Source organism: Plodia interpunctella, chromosome 2 (assembly GCF_027563975.2).
Source record: "Plodia interpunctella isolate USDA-ARS_2022_Savannah chromosome 2, ilPloInte3.2, whole genome shotgun sequence".
In the NCBI taxonomy this organism is placed as follows: Eukaryota; Metazoa; Arthropoda; class Insecta; order Lepidoptera; family Pyralidae; genus Plodia; species Plodia interpunctella.
Window position 1 is genome coordinate 7,441,758 of NC_071295.1, and position 16,229 is coordinate 7,457,986.

The following is a 16,229-nucleotide window of genomic DNA, read 5'->3' on the forward strand; positions in this document are numbered from 1 at the left end:
AGGAAATATAGAAATGGCGCCTTAACAAAAGTTGTTCAGCCTGATGAGCATATTCTGTTGAGGTATAAAAATTGAGGATCTGGAATACATGATGTAGACCCATGGTGGTCCAACTATAGGAAAAAAGAAATTACACCTTAACAAAAGTTGTTCAGGCTGATGAGCATTTTATGTTGAGCTATAGAAATCGAAGATCTGGAACACCTGATACAGACCCATAATGTTTCAGCTAAATTATAGGAAATATAGAAATAACGCCCTAACAATAGTTGTTCAGTCTGATATTTTGACTCCTTACCAAAAATTGTTCAGCCACGCGAACGAAGTCGCTGGCAATAGCTAGTGTGACATAAAATAACTTTGAAAAACTAAGAAAACTATAACTGAGCATGTGGTGAGTCACACAAGAATATACTAAAGTTATATTTTTCTGATCTTAAAATTTGTTGCAGTAAAGGGAAGCTTTTTGGATAATAAGAATTCGCTAATAAAGTTTTTAGCATATTTTTCTGGTATATGATAGTAAAGGATAGGTGAGAGGTGGTTTTCATTATCTGCATAAACTAATAATAAATGTGAAAGTAAGTTTGTTTGTTACCTCTCCAAGCTCTACATACTCAACCAATCTTCTTGAAATTTTGCAAACATGTAATTTGAAGTATGGAGAAGGATGCGGGCAAAAACTAGCAGACTATAATTCTAAAAATTGTTGACTGATTACAAACACATTAATGATTTTTTTTAAGTGTGATGGCTTTTTAGATGAAAGTTACATGATAAAAATGTAGGGAATAGTTGATAAGTAACGAAATCAGCCACAGAAAGCAATCTACCACTTAGGAATACTTTAAGACTTCCATGAAAAAAATATTAAATATGAACAGCAAGAAAAGGGTAAAGCTCTGAAAGTAATAAGACTGCTGGAATTTTGTGAAGAGTAAGGTAGAAATACTGTGTTAAGTAAAATAATTTGAAATATGTTTGCCATTGGTTTTATTTTTGACATAAGTTGCTGACCAATTTAGCTACTTAATATACTTATATTTTTTGCTGGCCAAAATATTAATACTTTTCTGAGTCCAAATATGTGTGATCATTTTGGTCATATCTTTGAAAGCATTGGCATTGTCACAGTATTTTTGTCAGGTGGTCAGGTGGTCTGTTGGTGTAATAATATATGGGCCTTCAAATAGTCACCAAAATTAAGATTTGTCATCTACGCTATAATCTATTAATATGTTTACCACTTTTATGCTCTTACACTTTGGCTTTATTGTTCCAGGACAAACACGATGGGGCCTTGGAGATAGTAGAAACAATACGGTAAGATACACATTCCACTTGCTTAAAATAAGGAACATGTAGGTGCTTAAAAGCTTAATAGAAGAATAGAAAATAACACCTAGCTAAAGAGTTTGGTGTACATGATAAAATATCATAGTAATATTATTTAAATGTGATGATATGACGATATTTGTTTCTGCTAATGCCAGTTCCACATTATCGCGGAAAAGTTCGCGATAATGTGGAACCTAGTACATATACTTTGCTGGTTTTTCATTGCGGTAAATAAAAGCACAAACACGAACTACATGTTCATGCATTTGCATCAGCATTCGACGAGGAAAGTACCCATTAGACCTCTAAAATTGGACCTCATTAAAAAATAGGGCCCATTCGTCCTCCCTTCAAAATCAAAAAACCCACTGGACCGCCAAGAAAACTATTACCTACACAAAAGGACCCATTCGACCTCATCATAGTCATAGTACCTACTGGACCTCCAAAATCACTCGTCAAAATGGGACTTTAAAGTAGAATAATGCAGAAAATTGAAATGATATAGGAATAAATAAGTACAAAAAAAAACTACAGTCATAAATCAATATATTTAATCGACATATTAAAACTCAAAACAATCAACATTTTTATAAAATTCTTAATTATAAAGATCCTAAAGATCCTACTTCAATAATTTATATATTCTAAAGATCCTACTTCAATAATTTATATATTCTAAAGATCCTACTTCAATAATTTTAGACCACAGCCATTCTTAACCTTACAAATTAAATAATTAAAAATATGTTATGAATCACATGTATGTACCTGCATAATATTTAGTTCATAGCTCTATTACGTTACGTAACGCGAAATAACTATTTATATCATTTTAGTTTACAATTTTGTGCACTATTGTACTGTTCGTAATAATAAAATTGACAATAAAGTCTAATAGTACAGATAATTTCAATATTATTTATAGGAGGGTCGAATGGGACATACGAGTTAAGTCCGTTGCAATGAGGTCAAAACTTAGAGGTCCAGTGGCTACCAGGCAAAATTAAAAAAGGGGTCCAGTATACCTAAAATAAATTTTTTTGAAGGAGGTCGAATGGGCCCCGAACATGAGGTCCAATGGGCACTTTTTGCATTTGGGTCGAATTTTGGAGGTCCAGTGGGTACTATCCCGTTCGACGAAAGTGTGGAGCCGCCATAAAATATGGTGGACAGATTTGTATAAAATTGGGTTTGTATAAATAACATACGAGGGGAGGTCAATAAGTTCGCGGAATGGAGGTGTTGGTGGGGGTAGGTTTACTCGTCCAGGTAGTTACTAGTTGAGCACCTCATTAAGAGTATATATATCAAGTTTGAACGTAATCGGGTCATTAACTTTTGTGTTATCGACCTGTAAACAACTGAATCCGGAAGAAATCAGCTAGTATGGAGAAAATTGAACACCGCGCCGTTATTAAGTTCCTTACCAAGCAAGGAAAATCCGCTCAGATTATTTTTCAAGAGCTGTTGGCTGTTTACGGGGACTCTGCCCCTGGAAAAACCATGGTTTACAAGTGGCATGGTCTTTTCAAACAAGGAAGAGAGTCCATTGAAGATGACCCACGCTCCGGACGGCCAATTGAGGCCACCACTTCGGAAATCGTCGAAAAAGTAGAAAAACTTGTATTGGAAGATGCCCGGTTGACGAAGAAGCAGCTTGCAGCAATGGAGTATCCGAAACCAATATTTTGAATATTCTACATGATCATCTTGGCATGACTAAGGTCAGTGCAAGATGGGTTCCGAGAATGCTCACGCCACTTCAAAAACGTGAACGTGTCGAGTGTTCTCGTCAGTTTTTGGAGCTCTGTGGAGAGAAAGGAAGAAATTATGGCCCGGATTGTTACTGGTGATGAAACCTGGGTTCACCACTATGAACCTGAGTCGAAGCAAGAGTCGATGCAGTGGCATAAAAAAGGCACACCTCCTCCAAAGAAGTACAAAGTGACACAATCGTCTGGCAAGATCATGGCGACTGTCTTTTGGGATACAGAAGGCATTTTATTGATCGATTACAAAGAACGTGGTGTGACTATAACGGGACAGTACTACGCTTCTTTACTGGAAAGATTAAAAGAAGCTATTAAGGAAAAAAGAAGAGGAAAGTTGTCAAAAGGTGTGCTCCTTCTGCTTGACAACGCACCCGTTCACACGTGCCATGTTACGATGGCTGCCATTCACCGATGCGGCTTCGAACAATTGAACCACCCACCCTACAGACCTGGCACCCAGTGACTATTATCTATTTCCAAAAATGAAAAAAGAGCTGCGTGGAAAAAAAATTGGCGACGATGAAGAAGTGAAGTCGGCAATTTCGACCTATTTTGACACCAAAGATAAATCATTTTTTTTCGAAGGTATAAATAAGTTATTTGAGAGATCTGAAAAATGTATTAGAGTTAAGGGAGAATATATTGAAAAGGAAAAATAGTTTAATGTTTAATTTCAACCCGCTTCCCCCTTATTCCGCGAACTTTTTGACCTCCCCTCGTATATTCTTTATCCAGAACCGGGAGTTTCCACGGGTGCGCTCTTTTCCTTTTTTTGATAATTTTACAAGAGTTACGTACCCATTTGAGAGAAATTTCTGAATAAATTGTACCTTTAACTACAAAAAAAATGCTTTAAGTGGGCATTAATCGAATTTAATAGAAGACGGCAGTAGTCATGTTTTTAATTTTATTGCGCTAGAATAAATAATTATTTTACTTATTTATTCTAGCACATAAAATATTTTGCTATCAGTCTCGTGCGTGGTAGTGAAGGATGTAGGTAGGAGCGATGACCGAGGCAAATTCGCGCGCATTCCTAAGTAGGTACCTACCTACTCTCAATGTCGCCCTACTGCCCGACCTACACTTGAATACAATGTCATAATCATTTGATTCAGTCATGGTTATGTAATATCACGGAGACAAAGTAGGCATTTTAATTTTCGACAAATCTCGTTATCAAAAATTGTGCTTTTCGTAAAGACTGTGTTATTGCTAACACAGGTGTCAGATTTTTACAAAATTTCAAAGAAATCGGTCGTGTTCAGACAGACAAAAAATTGCAAAACTGTAAATTCGTGATCTAATTGTAATGATTTGCCGGCTACACACTATCCCTGAAATCGGACAGATGCCTACGTAATTACGATGCATGAAAATTGCGTAGTTTAAGTATGAGTGTTTTTATTTATTGTAATTAAACTAAACCATACTAGACTAATACTATTAAACTAAAACATAGAAGTTATAAACGCGAAATTTAGGCAGTAACTTTAGGTTATTACGTAGTTCTCAGATAAGAATAGAATTTTCAAAATTCAACCCCTAAAGGGGTAAAAATGGGGGGTAAAGTTTGTATAAGAAATAACGAAAATCTTTACTAATCCACTTGAAAATTGGCATAAATGCTATGCAACAAAAATAATGACAACCGTGTTTCAGGATTTCTTAAAATTTGACCTTTAGGGTAGTTAAATGAGGAATAATCCCATTCAAAATTTCGTCAACTAAAGATACGAGTAGACAGCTCAGCGGTAAACACCATTGAATTCGCGTAGTTACTGTTGATGGTTCGAATCCTGAACTTCAATCATTTTGAATTAAATCTGATTATCTATACTATGATTTCTGTGAAAGTTTTATTAAATTTGTTTTATAGCTTGGGTCGCTTTCACATGGACCGAAAAAAGTATATTTTGCCATATAATTCAAGAAATATACTAAACAGTTCATAGGTATATTATCTAATATAATCCAAGAAAAAAATTACAATACACGTTGTACTTAATTTAAATAAATTAAAAAAGGAATAATTAAAAAACAGACCTATAGTGTATACACATACACGATTTCGCAATGCGCAATCAATATTATTTAACAACACTATAGGTACACACTTATAGTGTTGTTAAATTATATTGACCGTACTTTTTTTCTTTCACACTTTAATAATTATGCAATCAACAGTAATTTTGATTTCTACAAAGTATATACAATTTCCCTGGGTTTGAATAGCCAATCACTTATTTTATATCATGTGTTAATCATAAAAAATGGTTGGTTTTTAATGAAATATAATCCGTCGCGAGTAAAATAATAGTAGCTACTACATTTATTTATTACATAATACCTGGACTTACCTAGACGACAGAGGTCGGTTCGGTAAAAAATATGAATTAATTTTCTCAGACATAGATCCTGGATGTATAGATCGTTTTATGGGCCCCGTAAGCAAATTCAACGATATCGTTACTCGTTTTCTAAAAAGCGAGTAGGTACAAGTCGATAGGATTTACTGATTTAAAAATGAATTAAAGAAAGCGTTGGAGGAACCTTCTAGATATTCTAAAACCTACCTAAAAAGAAAGCCAAAGAATTAAGATGCGAGTAGTAATTGTTTCACAAAATTTATTATATATATAAATTGTTTTACATAAAGCAAGCGAGGAAGTAGTGGCTGATATGCAGAGTTAAGAGACCCTCGAAACATTAAATAAAATTATTTAGGCAATCACCCATAAAAAAACGACAGTTTACGAAAAAGGAAGTAGTGGCTGATACGCAGAGTGAAGAGACCCTCGAAACATTAAATAAAATTATTTAGGCAATCACCCATAAAAAAACGACAGTTTACGAAAAAGGAAGTAGTGGCTGATACGCAGAGTGAAGAGACCCTCGAAACATTAAATAAAATTATTTAGGCAATCACCCATAAAAAAAGGACAGTTTACGAAAATTGTAAAAAAAGTGTCAAAATAAATCGAAGCGTGAAATCGCATCGGGTACAGCTATAGGATACTCGCTATACCCTGCGGTGTTACCCCCGGTTTAGATATTATTAAATACAATTATACCTCGTGCAAACATCAATATGATACGGAAAGCAAAGCCTCCTCACCTGTTCATATCTTGTCTTAAGTTATTCATTACGTCGGAAATAAATCGGAAACCTGTTTAGCAGGTTAACCCGTTTAGTCCCAGGACGTTTGGGATTGCGAGAGACAACATCGCGACCTCATCTCGACCGGACGCGTTCACCCTCTATGGCCTTGAAACTGCCCTCAATTATGTTAAAGAAGCTCACCGTATATGTAATGCCAAGGAATAACCTAATTTTTTATTAATTTCCACATTGATTATAGTGTATTGTATGAAATATCTATAATGTGTACGAAATATTGAAATTGATTGTGTATTGCAGAATGGAAATTTAGCAGGAAACTCAAAACCTGCAGATAAAGGAAAAAATCCGAAATTATGTAATTTATAGCTTGTTTTAAAAAATAATGTTGTTTAATGTCGCAAACTTTAGGACTACATAGGAAAATCTATAAGTTAAAAACCTATAAGTTACTTACGTGGACGGACATAGAATAAGAAAATTTCACAAAAAACTAGACCTAAAGATACAGAGAATAAATCTGAAAGTTAGTAATTTAAACCGCGATCAATATAAATGCCATAGATGTCGCAAATTTTGTGATTTCACTTTAAAATCGAAACTTAGAGCGAACTTAGATTTTTACTGTCGTAGTGGAAGAATCATTTTGCATTCAACACCTGATAAAAAAGTCATGCCTGAGCAGTAAACCGTTGAGGAGTTCTCTTGTCAGGAGCCGACCCGTGGAGCGTCGAATGCATTAAAGTAACACACAAAGTACGAGTGCGACTAACCTTCTCATCTTCGCGAAGACGCTGTAAATTAGAAAGATAAGCAAGATCGCTGCATGGTCGCTGCCGTTTGTTTGCTAATTTGAACTTCATGGTTTATTTATAATGTTTTTACCCGAGTCAAGTCGGGGCGGGCTGCTAGTGATACTAAAAGAAAGCGATAGAAAAGTTCTTAGTAACTGGGTTTTTTTATAAAAATATTTTCTCTTAGTATCTGGGTTGTTTTATAAAAATATTAGAGTAATTAAATTATTTTATACGGTATACCTAAATGCTCTAGCCATTTCAACAAAACTCATAATATGCCTTTATTATCAAGACTGTATTTTCAGTTTAGTTAATACAGTTAACCAAATTGCGAGTTTCGTAAGGTATTATTAATTACGAATTGCACTTGTCCAGGTGGGTGTGCGACGACTTGCCGGAGATGAAGGCTGCGCTGGAAAACAACATCCTGTGCGACTACGACACCCACTCATACGAGAGCATGCGGGCGCTCTGCGACCGCTTCAACCGCGCCATAGACTCCGTTGTTGCATTGGTAAATTTGTTGCCTTTTTTTATTCATTTTGCAAGATTTTTCAAGAGCATATAGAACATTATTGACAAAAGCTGTACCGAATCTTATTGAAGTTGTAATATGTTGATACTATATTTGGCGCGTGAATTTCCCATGGTAACAGTTATTTTTCCGAGATGAATCTGTATTTAAGTATTTATTTGTCGCATTTGTCAGAAACTCGATACAATGTCTGCAAAGCATAATATGATATTTGTCGACTAATCATATTCAAAATTGGGGCAAACGTGTCGGCTGACTGTTTGCTAAATAAACACGAATAAAATGGAAGCCTTTTATATTGAAACTTAATGTTTTATCTGACGAAAAAAAATGATTTAAGTTAGATATCTGTACTTATTATTACATTTTCTGTTATACATACATACTCGTAGATTGTGCCATGTTAGATGACCGTGAATACTGTGCGTCAGTCGCGCCCTGACCTCTGCGCAGCGTTTATTACAGAGTGGTCGGGTGACTTGCAAGTTGCGCCTGCCTCACCTCCCACCTCCCTACTCCATTTTCATCTCCGTATACCACTTGATTCATATTTCAGAATCCATGCAACTATGTGCTGGAGACTGGAGAGACCCTGTGACAATCTTGTTTTTAGTACTCACGTCTAACGCTTGTAATTTCGAAATTAGTCAATTTCTGATAGCATGTATAAGTAATTATTTTAAGTTAGTTAGTATGTGTTGGTTTATTTATTTTATTGCATCATAAACAATTCAAATTAGAGCTGGTTCCGGTTTTCGGTAGTTCCCGCAATTTCCGATTTTGTAAAGAGCTAAATTTTAATTAGGCATCAACTTCGGATTCGAATAATTAAATTTTATTATTTCAAATGAGGTCACTACAGGGTTCATGGTCGCTTTTATTTTTATATTTCATAAATGGCTTCATGTTATGTAATTTGCCATGCCACCCCACCATGAAAATTGTGTTGAAATTAGAGTTGCTGGTGGTACATTATACTCCATTTTAAGTCAAGCTATAACAAACAAGCGCAAAATTAATTCAATCATCTTTATTTTGCGATCTGTATGTATTGATATAAGAGCACTTGAACAATAGTCATGTAACTTGTGATCTAAACATGTGTTGCTTGTTATCGTAGTTATTAGCCCTCTTATCTCGGAAGGTCGCTTTTCCGTTTATGTTCACCTTCAAATGGTCCATTCCATTATCCAAAGTGCTACAACTAGCAACATTGCATTGTACGTGTACATTTGTGCGTACCTACTAGATATTAAATAAGTACTCTGAACTCACTGTATTTTTAGTATAATTCACGAATTATCATATTTATTGTTAAATTGCGCATTTCATAACGTTCAGTTAACTACAGCGTAGTTACATATAGCAAAACATTTTATTAATTATATCATAATGTAGTTATTTAGTGTTAGATGACCGTGGGTGATGTGCGTGACGTTGACGCTATGAGCAGCTACTGAGAGCTACTTGGCAATATTTTCTTCCATGGAAACTAATATCAATGCTTTTCAATGTCACCTTCATCTATTTCTATCTGTAGAACTTCCTACATCTATAATTATAGTAGCTTTAACTCACGACTTCGTTTATCGTTTCTGAATTAACATTCTGGGATAAAATGCTAATGTATTGGAACTGCATCTGTATCTACGACGTCAATTTGAATGCAACACCAGAAATAGAAAAAAAACTTTTTATCTATGGCTTTGTCTTGCCTTGCCTGTATCTATTAGTCAATGCTTATTTACGCATTGCGTATGGAATCGCCAACCCTTTTTTTAACTACCCTGATAGAAGGCGAATTGTAAACTGTGTAACTGATGTAGATGATGGATGGTGTGTTAAAAAATAGATGGTTGGTTAGGAAGTAAGTGCCATTAGCCGAATAATGTAAATAGCAGATCCAGAACACAATATTGTATCAAGACCAGCGGTCATCAGAATCGAACACCTACCAAGAACAGAGTATGTGCGAATACAAAATGATGATAATGGTGAATGTGGGACAGTGAGGGGCATTAGAGGAGGTGGGCGGGGGTAGAGGGGCGAGAGCTGCAGGAGGGAGACACGAGGGCCAAGATGGCGGCGAGGACGCAGCGATCGATGTCCACAGACGCCGCGCGAGGTTAACTATTTATACTCGTTGTATGCTGTTTCTGTTCCTATTATTATGACATCGGTATTAGGAATGATTACTCTTTTAGTTTCTTTCCTTTTTCTAATTTCTGGTTATGACGATGTCGCTCCGATGGAGCCGATAACGTTATTGCGTGTCTGTCCTAAATTCTACGCATAAATGTAAATTTACTCCTCTATATTTGCATCTCAAGGATGTTGTGAATTTGCTGCAACGAATGTTGTGAAATAACTGAATCATCTTTCAGGAACTTCCTGTACGATTTGATTTCGTTTCTTTTGCTGACAATAGACTAGTCTAGCTATTCGAAAGCAGCTGTCCTGTCATCAGGTAGGCCTACAAATAAAACACTCGGCAAAACGTTAGGCGGGTCTAAAAGCACCTGCTAGCCCACCTGTTGCTAAGTGTCTACCTGCTCTATCGTTATAATAAAGTGATAACAGATTTATAGTTGGAAATTACGCAAGGGCTCAACGAGTTTAATTTTGGGGTATATAATTTTTTTCATTCAGGGCGGTGCATTAGATCGAACGAATGATGTCACCGGATAGCCTGACGGCAGTCATGACATGACTGGCGTGCTAAAGAGCGTAATAACCTTGGAAGTCGGCGTCACAAGTAGGAACCAATTAATGTAAATCAAATATGGCTTTTGTTTTACTTGCAACAAAGAAAACAATACATTACAAGTACCTATTAGAGCAAGATGCTGAAAGAAGTTGAGTATGCAAAATGTGAGGACCGCAAACTGTAGATCTTTTTGAACTTAGAAAAGTTTGCAGATTATAAATCGAGATGTTACCGGGAGCTTTGTTGGTCCATACTTTGTTTACCGCACCTCTTTGGATATTCAAGTGATTTCGCAAATGCTTAGAAACTATTTGCATATTTGTTTTTTTAACAATATCCAAATTATTTCAAAAGGTTCAAAAACCAACAATATGACGTAAATGTTTATGCCCGGGCGTAAACCACAAAGGGCGCAAACTGGCGTTCTTGTCCATCGTAAACCCATCTTTGATTATAGTGAATCTTGGAAGGTTAGCCGTAAGGAAATGTCGTCATACAATAGAAATCTTCGTTTTGATAGCTTTGTTTCATTTGTTTCTAAAAAATACATTTATATTACAAGTATCGGTCGTCTGACGAGTTAGGTTTAGTGACCTGCGTAAGTAGACAGACGGCTTCTATCAGTACAATGCACTGTCCTCATTTTACCCTTAAAGTCATTCACTTATAGGTATTTGGGCATACACACACTGACAGGTGACAAATTAAACAAAATATATTTACTAGCGAGACGGGCGTCTCGGCTTCGTTCGGGGAAAATCATAATAAATTATATACCTAAACCTTATAGGAATCGCCTACAATATTGGTGAAAACCATATAATAATTCGTCCAATAGTAGGTACCTATTTGAGTTTATCGTGTTCGTACAAACAGACAGACGCCATAGTAATTTCTTTTTATATTATGCAAGGTTTATTTACCACGGTGGTATCACGAATTTGTTACTTTTTATTCAGCTGATTTTGTTTTATTTTGCTACTTGAACTGCGAGTTTGAAAATTCCCTCGTGTAAAAACCGCATGAAAATCCGTTTAGTAACCTACCTACTTTGTAATTTGAGTTTATCGCGTTTAGACTGATGCTGCGGTGGTAGAGCAGAGTGCTTCATAATTATAGTACCTACCTATTTTTACATTATGTATATAATCTTTTCTATAGATAAAAGATAAAAGGGATTCCTTAATAAAGCAAAGTACCTATATGTATATATCTTTATGTGCCGGTAATAACTGTGAATTTGGAATGTATTCGAATAGGTTGATGTATTTATTAAGAGCGCTACTACCTTTGCTACCTGTGCCTTTTGTGAGTTTACACCTACATGTAAACTCACAAAAGGCACACACGGTGTATGTACGGCACACAAGAATGAATAAGATAGGTATCAGTGGATTGTAATAGGTACTATTGTTAGAAATTGATAAATAAATTAATTGTTTCTTTGGACCTTGTGCACCAACAGCCACAAATCATGGCACGGTTTGGGACGCGAGTGAGGGCGTTGACCGCAATATTGAGCGAACGCGAATGTCTCACGTAGTGTTAATGACCTTATTTTGGCTGCGCCAGCGTTGATCCGTTAACGAATTGTGATCTACCTATCATTTGACATTAAAAAGCCTATTTCAAACAAACTTTGACTTCAAAATGGCTTTATAAATATGGATAGCAAAGCTTATAATTTTACAAACTTGTACTTGGTACCTAGGTTTTGTCTCGTATACTCGTACCTACTAATATTATAAAAACTAGTGTTTGTGAGTTTGTATGTAGGGGGTAATCTGCGGAACCACTGAACCGATTTCATACATTACAACATGGACTAACCTAAACTATACGAGAACGAGCGGAATAGGTAGGTACCTACCTGAAATTAAATTAATGTTGTTTTCTTTATCTAATTGATCGAGCGAGCGAGTTCTTTCATTCTACTTGGGGCAAAAATACATTTTTTGTAGTTATGTATGTATGTTTGTTTGTCAAAAAACCCTTAGGTACCTACAGGTAGTTTCGTCATGAATAAGCGCAGCGGTTACTAATTCTTTGATTGATTGTCGTAAATTGTTATGCATGTATCATAATTCCGTATAGGTAAGGATTGTGTGTTAAGGTTAGTGAGGTGGTTTATACAATTAATATATACGGACAAATATATAATATATATTAATATAGTAACCAAGCAAAATAGATGGAGGCCGGTAAATTATGATGAGTAGGGAACAGAACATAAATTAGGAATTTGTGATTTACATATGCTCGAAATAGATATGTACGAAACGGTAAACGGGGCGGGAGTCCAAACCAGTTGCATTGGAGACCGCCGACGTTGCATTAGACACAAGATAAAATTTGATAAAAGGGGCCATATAGCTCTAGGATATTTTAATAAAGAATATTAATTGAACAAATATATACATTTCAATATATTTTTTTACAAATAATTAAATAGAAATATTTTTACAAATAATTAAATAAAAGCTATAGAGGATATGGGACAGAAAGCGGTACAATTACCTACCTGTGGAATAGAAGACGGAGCGAAAGTCGGAGCACAAGGGCATCGGATATCGGCAGATAAAAGGACGACATAACATAAGGCCTATAATATTATGACTGTCACTATCGTCACTTCACTACATAGGTACCTACTCGTAGTACCTATAAAACAATTCCCTTCCGTCCCTTCCCGCTGTCTGTCTGTCATATGTATACAACGGATTTTGATACGTGTTTTTAGTAGATAGTGTGTTCCCGAGAAAGGTTTAGGCGTATAATTTTTTATGGTTTTACCCGAGCGAAAAAATAATTTTCAATGTTAGTCTTCTATATCACTGTGCAGATAGAAAAACATGAAATGTAATCGTATTTCATTGTAGTAAACTTCTATAGTATTTGCAATGCAGCCTGACCAGCGCAGCGTCTTATCAAGTGTGACGAATTGATATCAGCGCAGTGAACACGTGGCACTATGAATTGTGTGACGTGTGTTATTGCGTTGACTGAATTGAACGAAGCGTAGGACCGCTTTCTAAATTTCCCTAAACCCATCTGCAGTACAAGTACATGTGATGTAACACTCACATCGTACTGTAGGCTATTTAGGCACGAAGATACGAAAGTATACTTATTGCGTCATCACTTCTCGGCGATGTATGCTAATGCTGTTCGTTCTTTTGGATTGATATTGTTCGTGCTATGGCACACGATTCCCACGCTAGCATATTAAATTCGTCAAGTTTGAATTTAATTATTCTGAATGTTTATATGTATAAGTAGTATGTGCCTAATTGTTATTTTAAAAAGTTGAACATCATTAATAATTACTTGCAATTAGTCACCTTTAATTCATAAGGTTGGGCAAACGTTTTTTGTTTACTTTCAATATAAACAAGTTCGAGAGGAATGTGATAGGTATTGATTTATCAAGGTAGGTAGGTTCCCCTAACCCAGTTACGTTACGCATAAAGTAATCGGGCTAGGGGAGAAAATAAAAGTGAAGGATTTTCACAATAATGCGACTCAAATAACTTTTTTTTTTCTAAACAAATTGTGCAACCCACCAATATACGCATTTATCACTTTATAATCATGTTGTATAGTTTTAATACCACCTTGTGTGTGTGTAATAAATCGTAAATAATAATATTTATGATTCATAAATAATAATAAATCATAAATAATAATATTTATGATTTATTTACTCCTACAGAACAGACAACAGAACCACTGACAGAATATTATTTGTAAAGAATCTGCGGTCTACCTAACAAATATATGTAGGTCTTCGATCTGATATTATAGAAGCAAGACAATGAATGAATTGTAGTCGTATAGTAAACAAACCGACGAGCCGGGCGTCAGCATGGTCGGCAAACCGCGCCCCACGCCCCACACCACCGCGGGGGCCCGGCCCCGCGAGATGTGGAGGTGCCAGACGAAGCGCGTGCCGCACTCGCCCGCCACCTTATAGAGGTCGTTATTGATTTTCCACAACGTTCTAAATATAGTAGCTGTCAATTTCTATACCTATACTAACCTACATGTACGAAGTAGCTAGGTATATGTTTTTTGTTATAACAAAACATTGCTCTCCGCTATTATTGATATGAAATGTTGGAAATTCAGCATACCTATTTGCCAATATATAGAAGGAAAAATAATTACATGTTAAGTCCTACTTTTACAGATGCTTAAGATACCTTTTAAGTATTAATAAACGATTGTTTAGAACGTTAGAACACCTTACAAATTGGCAAATGCTAATAGGTCTAATAACGAATTCTGCGGTGGTGAGCACAAACGCAACCCCAAGTGGTTGGCTGGGGCAGCCCCGTCCTGCCTGCATTCAGTAGCGTATGTCAGGTCAAGCAGCGATGGGATGGGACCACAGTATCAAAGCCGGTAGGAGTCCGGCTCTACCTGGGCTTCCTTTCCCAGGTGCCCATGATGGGTTTCCCCAGCTCCACAGGTGGTAAATAGAAAAAATAATAATACGAATTCTGAAATATGTATTATAAAGGCTAAAGTAAGTTTGTTACCTCTTCATGCTTTATCTGCTCAAACATTTTAACATTTTGCATAAGTACATGTAGTTCGAAGTACGGAAATAGTCGAATAGAAAACCTTTCATCCCGGAAAAATGACTATTCCGCTCGCTACGTTAACCTAGTTTGATGATATAACTTCAGATTCTTGCCTTTGCTATTTACCGTGATGGCCACATTATTTCTATTCACAATCGGTGATCTAGTTTGCAGAATGCGACTTAATAATAAAATTATAATCAAAAAGCTGTCCTACAACTATTACTTATTTTGTATTGTACTAGTTTATTCAGCAATTTACTACGCACGAACTGTTTCGTGTACGTGATTCTACCGTAACTTGTATATCTAGTAACTGCATAGCATCAAATAGTTTCATTGGATTCGATAATTCGCGGGCATCATGATGCAAACACAACCGGCCGCACTTCCTGTGCAGTGTAACAGAGCGGTCGATCGAGACACGTGCCCACGTCACGCGTGTGGCGTGTTCCTTGCTTTTCTATGTATAGCCATTCAAAGCTAATGACCGCTTGTCTTGAGTCTGTTCAAAGCGGTACGTACCTACTTATTATTCGTTACTTATTAGATAAATCATCGAACCTTGAGTCGTGATCGTTTACAAGGCCATCGACATTGCTCTTAAATGACGCAGTGCTTGTATTGATCGGTCATTTCACTACACTGGCAATGTCAAGGCTGCCAAAATATTGTAGTTTTCGCATTTATATGCAGTCAAGTAATTTATTATGTAGATTGTATCATTATTGATGCTGTAAATATTATTTATAGATATGGAAAATTAAAAATAATAACTTTTTATCTTACCTTTATATATAATCTTACCTATACTGGGATATAGATACATTAAACTGTAACTTTATTTTTTCTATTTTTATTTTCAGGAGAAGGGGACATCATTGCCAGCTCAACGCCTAAACAAATATCCTTCGAGAGGGTTACTGAAGCACATCCTTCAACAAACATACAATCAAGCAGTTGCTGACCCTGACAAATTGAACCAGTATGAACCATTTTCGCCTGAGGTATCGTCTCTTTTTCCTGAACTAAGTATTTATTTCCCATGATTCATTAATAATACTTTACATTTTAATAAATGCTATCTGCGACAATGTATGCGACGATGTGCGATATTGTAACAATTCTTTAAATCTGATCTTTCAGGTATATGGTGAGACTTCATACGAATTAGTCTGTCAAATGATAGATCAAATCGACATAACATCTGAAGATGTATTTGTGGACTTGGGCTCAGGCGTGGGTCAAGTGGTGCTACAGATGGCCGCCGCGACGCCCTGTCGGGTTTGTCTTGGTGTCGAAAAAGCTGAAGTTCCTAGTAAATATGCTGAGGTAATATATCCTAACCAATATTATAAATGCGATAGTAA

The 16,229-nt window shown here is 36.0% G+C and overlaps 1 protein-coding gene across 3 annotated transcripts in view; it reads left to right on the top strand.

Annotated features, from left to right (window-relative positions):
- gpp (grappa) overlaps positions 1-16,229 on the top strand; it is a 35,923-nt gene that overhangs the window by 1,614 nt on the left and 18,080 nt on the right. For 2 of the 3 annotated variants that reach the window (XM_053755560.1, XM_053755569.1), the window contains exons 2-5: positions 1,283-1,323; positions 7,407-7,545; positions 15,726-15,866; positions 16,006-16,191. In XM_053755560.1, the coding sequence (XP_053611535.1) occupies positions 1,283-1,323; positions 7,407-7,545; positions 15,726-15,866; positions 16,006-16,191 (507 nt within the window). Of the gene's footprint in view, positions 1-1,282; positions 1,324-7,406; positions 7,546-15,242; positions 15,377-15,725; positions 15,867-16,005; positions 16,192-16,229 lie in introns of those variants that run through there. The other variant, XM_053755577.2, reaches the window with a different exon arrangement.